Genomic DNA, 8,015 nt, shown 5'->3' with positions numbered 1-8,015 from the left:
CGTAATGTAGGCTTTTGGACAAGGTTAGAAAAAAAGGGCGGCATAAAGGCTCAAAATAATTTAAGATTAAAAGGGGTCAAAATTACGACTTTTGGAATCAGATCTTTTCAAAACCAAAACTTCTGCCCCAGTTTCTTTGGGTCTGGGGAATTTTAATTTTAATTTTGGGTCTTTTCTTTTTTCTTTTTTCTTTTTTCTTGTTTTTCTTTTTTTTTCTCTTTTTTTTCTTTTCTCTTCTTTTTCTTTTCTCTTTTTTTCATTTTTCTTATTTTTCATTCATTCATTCATTTTTTTCATTCTCTAATTCTATTACTGATTCCAAAAGAGGGGTATGAAAGAAAATAAACAAGGCTCAAAAGAGGTAGCAAAGGATGAAAGTGTTTGGGCAGCGGAACAAAATGCATTCGTCATTTCAACTTTGAACATGCCAAGTACGAAATACAACTGAAGGTAAGCAAAGAAATCATACATAGTACCTCTTAACTGCATCAAAATTGATAGCCATATCTACACATTTGCCTTCTATGCTGTTAAATACAAAGCACCATTGGGCAACACTTCTTTCACTATGAACGGCCCCTGCTAGTTTGGGGCGAACTTTCCTTTAGCTTCCACCTGATGAGGAAGGATGTGTTTCAATACCATCTGGCCCACTTCGAATTTCCGAGGACGCACCTTTTTGTTGTATGCTCTTGCCATTCTCTTCTGATACAATTGACCATGACATACTGCAGCCAATCTTTTCTCATCAATCAAACTCAACTGCTCGAGCCGGGTTTTGACCCACTCATCATTAATTTCAGCTTCTGCAACGATCCGAAGGGATGAAATCTCAACTTCTGCAGGTATAACTGCCTCAGTTCCATATACTAGCAAATAAGGAGTTGCACCTACTGAAGTGCGAACAGTAGTGCGATAACCCAGTAAGGCAAAAGGCAACTTTTCATGTCACTACCTAGAACCTTGAACCATCTTACGAAGTATCTTCTTTTGTGTTCTTGTTAGCAGCCTCAACAACTCCATTTGCCTTGGGGTGATACGGAGTGGAGTTCCGATACATGATCTTGAACTATTGGCATACCTCTTTCATCAAATGACTGTTGAGATTAGCAGCACCGTCTGTGATGATCACCTTGGGAATTCCAAACTGAGAAATGATATTTGAATGAACAAAATCCACCACTGCCTTCTTGGTCACGGACTTGAAAGTTACAGCTTCGACCCACTTGGTAAAGTAATCAATGGCCACCAGGATAAACCTATGCCCATTTGACGTTGCTGGCTCAATTAGTCCAATGACATCCATGCCCCAAGCAACAAAAGGCCAAGGTGCAGACATTGTGTGTAACTCAGATGGGGGAGAATGAATCAAATTAACGTATACTTGGCATTGATGACATTTGCGAACAAAGCTGATGCAATCTCGTTCCATGGTGAGCCAATAATAACCTGCTTGAAGTATCTTCTTTGCCAAGACATACCTGTTCATATGCGGCCCGCAAAATCCAAAGTGCACTTTGACCATGATAGTTGAAGCTTCTTTAGCATCTATGCATCTTAGCAGTCCTAAATCTGGAGTCCTCCTATACAAGATTCCCGCACTCAAGAAAAATCCACTAGCTAGACGTCGAATGGTTCTCTTTTGGTCACCTGTAGCATGTAGTGGATATACCTATGGCCTGATGTATTCCTTGATATCATGGAACCAACGTTCGCCATCGATTTCCTCTTCTACCACATTACAATAAGCATGTTGATCACGAACTTGGATATGCACGGGGTCGACATAGGCCTTGTCCGGATGATGTAACATTGGCACCAAAGTAGCCAAGGCATCATCAATCTCATTATGAATCCTGGGAATATGTCTGAATTCTACTAACCTGAATCGTTGACAAAGATCATTCAGACACTGTCGGTACAGTATAAGCTTCAAGTCCCGAGTCTCCCATTCTCCTTGAATCTGATGAACCAACAAATCCGAATCTCCCAAAACCAGTATTTCCTGGACTCCCATGTCTACAGCTAACCTCAAACCCATAATGCATGCTTCGTACTCGGCCATGTTGTTGGTGCAATGAAATCAAAGCTGGGCTGTTACAGGGTAGTGTTGCCCTATTTCAGAGATAAGTACAGCCCCTATTCCAACACCTTTCATATTAGCAGCTCCATCAAAGAAGAGTTTCCAACCTGGATTTTCATCATGGTCAACCTCGTCAACACACATGACCTCTTCATTAGGAAAATAAGTCTTCAGCGGCTCATATTCATCATCCACCAGATTCTCGGCCAAGTGGTCGGCCAAGGCTTAGGCTTTCATAATGGTCTAAGTCACATAGATGATGTCAAACTCTGTAAGTAAAATCTGCCACTTTGCCAGTCTTCCCGTGGGCATAGGCTTCTGAAAGATATACTTTAAAGGATCTTTGCGAGAAATAAGGTAAGTAGTGTAGGACGAAAGATAATGCTTCAACTTTTGCGCCACCCAAGTCAGGGCGCAACATGTCCTTTCAAGCAGAGTCTACTTAACCTCATAGGGAGTGAACTTCTTACTGAGGTAATAGATTGCTTGCTCCTTCTTTCCCGTGATGTTGTGTTGACCCAATACACAACTGAAAGAATTATCCAAGACTATCAAATAGAGAATTAAAGGTCTTCCGGGCTCTAGTGGGACCAACACAGGTGGATTGGACAGATACCTCTTAATTTTATCAAATGCTTCTTGAAACTCATCAGTCCACTTGATTGCATCATTCTTCTTCAGAAGCTTAAAGATGGGCTCACAGGTTGTCGTGAGCTAAGCAATAAACCTGCTGATGTAATTTAACCTTCCAAGCAGGCTCATCACCTCTGTTTTGTTCTTTGGCGGCAGTAACTCTTGGATGGCTTTGATCTTCGATGAATCTAACTCAATGCCGTGTTTACTAACCACGAACCCCAGCAGCTTCCTAGAAGGGACACTAAATGCACATTTCACTGGATTAAGCTTGAGGTTATGCCTGCGGAGCCTTTAGAAAAACTTCCTCAAATCCTTGACATGGTCAGACTGCTTCTTTGACTTTATGATCACATCATCTACATAAACCTCGATCTCCCTATGTATCATGTCATGAAATATGGTGGTCATCGCCCTTATGTAAGTTGCCCCATCATTCTTCAGACCAAATGGCATTATCTGGTAGCAATATGTTCCCTGTGGAGTGATGAATGCTGTTTTTTATGAATCTTCCCCATCCATCAAGATCTGATGATATCCCGCATAACAATCCACAAAAGACCCAATCTCATGCTTGGCACAATTATCGATCAGAATGTGAATGTTCGGAAATGGAAAATCATCCTTTAGGCTCGCTTTGTTAAGATCACGGTAATCAACACATACCCTAGTCTTACCATCCTTCTTTGGTACTAGCACAACATTAGCTAACCAAGTGGGATATCACGTGACCCGAATGACCTTTGCAGTAAGCTGTTTTGTGATTTCTTCTTTGATCTTCACACTCATATCAGTCTTGAACTTTCGCAACTTTTGCTTGATAGGAGGGAATGCTGGATCAGTTGGTAATTTATGAACTACCAGATCAGTGTTCAGGCCCGGCATATCATCATATGACCATGCAAAGACATCTTTGTACTCAAACAATATCTTGATTATTTCCTCCTTAACTTGCGGCTCTAAATGCACACTTATCTTGGTTTCCCTAACATTATCCTGGTCCCCTAAATTGATTGCTTCAATTTCACTCAGATTAGACTTTGGTTTTTCTTCAAATTGTTTTATCGCTTTACTGATTTCCTCAAATGCTGCTTCTTCATCATATTCTATTTCATCATCATATTCTACTTCTTGGATTATTATTTTAGAATTATATTGTCTTTTAAGACTCGACTTATAATTCTTCATGCATGTCATATCATTGCAACCAGCATAAAAAGAATTGTACAAAAGAAAAAGAATAAAATAAAACACTATTAAGAATAACGGACAAACGGGAAATTGGATTTCATTGAAAATAAAAGGATAGAAGGGTTTGAACTTCAAAACAAGCAAAAACTAAAAATCTGGATTACAACCCTGGAATAACCCAGATAACAGAAAGGAAAACAAAGCAAACTACCAAAACTCCTTCCTGGTGGGGAGAGGAGTACTTCCCAATTGCTAAGCTTCACATTTGGGCCAACGAGCTGCACATCTGCTTTACTAGAGCCTTCACCAACTTCTACCATATTGACCTCTTCGAACATACTTTGGAACCTCTTGATCAACTCTTCATCAACATCGACCATAGGTTTTGGGATTGAGGAGGTTGGAGGTTTTTCGGCCCCTGGCTTGACAAAAGACTTAGAGATGTGTGGGACAGGCTTGGGGAGTGACCATACCTTCTGTTTCAGGTTTTTAACCCTTCTTACATCCTTCTCTATAGGCATGAATCCCAAACCAAATGTACCAGGATTCCCACTGGGGCGCACTGGATGCACAATACCCTACAGAGATAAGCCCAGACCCTTGCCTGACACGAAACCATTCTTCAACATTTTATTCGCAACCATGATAGACGCGGAAGATAACTTAGGACCCGGAATGCATTTTCCTTCAGGAATCTTCTCAACAGACACTGTTTCGAAAGTTTGATAGACCCAAGGTCCCTTATCATATTCAGCTTCGATAAAGGGAACAATTGTGTCATTACAAGCTGACAGGTCCTCATCAACGTGCACAAATATTTCCTGCCTGTCCCATTCGAACTTCACCATTTGGTGGAGAGAAGACGGGACCGCCTTAGCAGCATGTATCCAGGGCCTGCCCAGTAGCAAATTGTAGGAGATATTCACATCTAATACTTGGAATTCCATGGTGAACTCAATTGGCCCTATCGACAATTCGAGCATTATATCTCCGACAGAATCTTTACCTCCCCCATCAAAGCCTCGAACACACACGCTGTTCAAGTGGATTCTTTCGGTGCCAATCTTCAATTTTTGCAGAGTAGATAGGGGACAAATATTCACACTAGAGCCATTGTCAACCAAAACCCTTGAGACAACAGAATCTTCGCACTTCACCGTGAGATAAAGAGCTCGGTTGTGTTCTGTACCCTCCATAGGAAGTTCATCATCTGAGAAAGTGATCCTTTTTACTTCGAAGATCTTGCTAGCTATCTTTTCTAAGTGATTCACTGTGATCTTATCAAGAATATGTGCCTCATTCAAAATCTTCATCAAGACCCTGCGATGTTCATCTGAATGTATAAGCAAAGACAAAAGAGAAATCTGAGTTGGTGTTTTCCTTAACTGCTCTACAATGGAATAATCCCGCACTTTCATCTTTTTCAGGAACTCCTCAGCCTCTTCCTCGGTGACCGATTTCTTTACTGGCATTTGGCTATCTTTAAATGGCTTGGCTTTCCTTAATTCTTCTAGGGTGAAACATCTCCCAGAACGAGTCAATACTCTAGTTTCATTAACATCTTCCTCTATTTATTTTCCTTTGTATGTCACTATAACTTGTTTGTAATTCCACGGAACAGCCTTGGCATCAACCACTGGCAGCTCGGTTACTGGTTTAATGATGATAGGGGTAATATGAGCCCCCTTCACAACTATGACATGCTTACTTGGAATCCCTGGCACTACCACTTTTGAGCTTTCCGGACTTGCCCCAATATCTTTCGAAGGCACTTTCACGACCAACACCGGTGGCTTCAAATTGAGCGAGCTCAACTTTCTGTCGCCCCTTCAACTGTCAAAGGCTTTGCTTTGGTAGAGTCTGGAGCTTTAACCAAATTACTTTCACTGGCCTGAATCATCATGACGAACTTAGAAGACTTCTTGGGCTCCCCATCCTTGTGAACTATTTCAATTATATGCGTCTCAGCATGAGCTGACAAAGGATTTTGATTGATGTTCGACGTGTCTGGGCTTTGGACTAAAATTTGATTTGTATCAATGAGCTCCTGGATTGCCCTTTTCAAATGCCAGCATTTCTCTATGTCATGCCCTGGAGCATCAGAACAATAGGCACATTTAAGAGAATAATCAAGGTTCTTGGGAGGGGGATTTGGTATCTTTGACTCAATCGGCCTCAAGACGTCCAACTGCCTTAACCTTTGAAACAGACTAGCATAGGACTCTCCAAGCGGGGTAAAGGTTAGTTTCTGCTACTGCCTCTCTCATCTATACTCCGGCCTTGATCAAAAATTTGAACCATTGGGGTTTTGGTAGGGTTGTGGAGGTGGATAGGTATTTTGTGGAGCTGGGTAGGTATTCTGTGGGGCTGGGGCACGCCATTGAGGGTAAGGAGGGGGTTGAACATATGACTGTGCATGATAAACAAGTTATTGGGATGGCCTAGTTGAGTATTGGGGGTTTTGCGGGGAAAACTAATGTTGCGGTGGATTATATGGAGCTTGGGCGTAGGTTTGAGGTCGGGGTCGAGGATGGGTGTATTGATGAGGTGAACCCCTCTGGCCATGCCATGGTCCAGAGACAGCCATGGCGACATCGTCCTTCTTCTTCTTGCCTAGCAAACTTCCAGTACCACTCTGGATTGCCTGGGTGGTTGCTTTTATAGCAGAATAGCTCATGATCTTGCTCGATTTGAGCCCCTCTTCCACCATTTCTCCCATCTTTACCACATTATTGAAAGATTTACCAATGGCTGAGATCAAGTGACCATAGTAAGTGGGCTCCAGGACTTGAAGAAAGTATTCAACCATCTCATCTTCTTTCATCGGAGGATTGACTCGTGCAGCTTGCTCCCTCAATCGGAACCCATATTCTCTAAAGCTTTCACTGGGTTTCTTTTCCACCTTGGTCAAAGATAGGCAGTCTGGGACAATGTCTATATTGTACTGAAAGTGCTGGGCAAAGGCCTGAGCCATATCGTCCCATGTGTACAATCTGTTAGTGTCCTGGCGGGTGTACCATACTAAAGCTGCTCCACTCAAACTCTGGCTGAAGTATGCCATCAGTAATTCGTCTTTTCCCCCGCCGCCTCTCATTTTACTACAATAACCCCTCAGATGAGCTACAGGATCCCCATGTCCGTCGTACAAGTCAAACTTTGGCATCTTGAACCTGGCAGGCAGTTGGACATAGGGGAACAAACACAAATCCTTATAGGTCACACTCACCTGGTTTCCCAACCCTTGCATATTTCTCAATGATTGCTCCAGACTCTTTACCTTCCTAAACATCTCCTCTTGCTCTGCGTTCTTGGGTGGTTTGTCAATTTCAATATGAGGCTCAAACTGGGGGGGTGTAAGAGTAAGGATCTGGGACTTTGAAGGTGGGCTCCAGTGCATAGTAGGGGGCATCAGGAGCTGGGAATGCGGGCTCACTAGAGGATCGTTGGAGGGTATCTTGTAGAGGGGATACAAAAATAGGAGTAGATGTCGGAGCAGGGTACGAGGTTGTTTTGGCTGGTGGAGCATGAAAAGTTTGGGCCAAAGTGCTGGGGTGGTTGTGGTAAGGGGTAAAGCCAGGTGCGTGTTGTGGGGAAAGATCAATGGTATTGGACGTTTGGGATTGAGAGAGTGGTGGAATGGAAGCAAGGTTTTGTGTGTAGTTGGTAGGGAACGAGGGTGGATGGTGCCCCTTAATCCAGTCTTGATACATTTCCGCCATCTGATGCTTCAACCTCCGGACCTCCTCTTGCAGTTCCGATTCCGACTCAACAATCTCCCTTGGTAGGTCTACAACTCCAGTGTTTGTTTCCTTGCTAGCCATGACTGTTTGACGCTTTGATCGGGTGTTGTATGGATGACTTGCCAGGATGCCAACAAACTAACCACCTTCCTATTATTAAACAAAGATAACAGAGGACAACAACACAAAACCACCATGTTAGCGTTAGGGCATCTATCAAATAATAATATCACGTTACGTGCAATGCACCTAACAATAATTAACGGTTCTAAAATGGCTTTAAGGGTCGCAGGGTCATATGGCATCATCCCAATTGCTCATTTCAATCCTTCCTTCTCTTTCTTTTCCAACACCTCTTATCACTCTTT

General features: G+C 42.6%; 2 protein-coding genes across 2 annotated transcripts; both read right to left on the bottom strand.

The window, feature by feature from the left end:
* Window positions 1–582: 582 nt before the first annotated feature.
* Window positions 583–1,339, bottom strand: LOC138887318 (uncharacterized). The gene is made up of 2 exons (XM_070169050.1): window positions 1,082–1,339; window positions 583–939 (listed from the first exon to the last, which is right to left on the bottom strand). Exons 1-2 carry the CDS (start codon window positions 1,337–1,339, stop codon window positions 583–585), a joined length of 615 nt encoding a protein of 204 aa, XP_070025151.1.
* Window positions 1,340–2,521: 1,182 nt separating this feature from the next.
* On the bottom strand, window positions 2,522–7,304 carry LOC138887317 (uncharacterized). The gene is made up of 8 exons (XM_070169049.1): window positions 6,633–7,304; window positions 6,461–6,551; window positions 5,723–5,998; window positions 4,512–5,240; window positions 4,150–4,469; window positions 3,458–3,898; window positions 2,700–2,767; window positions 2,522–2,612 (listed from the first exon to the last, which is right to left on the bottom strand). Exons 1-8 carry the CDS (start codon window positions 7,302–7,304, stop codon window positions 2,522–2,524), a joined length of 2,688 nt encoding a protein of 895 aa, XP_070025150.1.
* Window positions 7,305–8,015: the final 711 nt, after the last annotated feature.

This window comes from Nicotiana sylvestris, chromosome 3 (genome assembly GCF_000393655.2).
Source record: "Nicotiana sylvestris chromosome 3, ASM39365v2, whole genome shotgun sequence".
Taxonomy (NCBI): domain Eukaryota; kingdom Viridiplantae; phylum Streptophyta; class Magnoliopsida; order Solanales; family Solanaceae; genus Nicotiana; species Nicotiana sylvestris.
The sequence above is the reverse complement of the archived record's forward strand: the minus strand, read 5'-3'. Positions and strand labels throughout refer to the sequence as shown.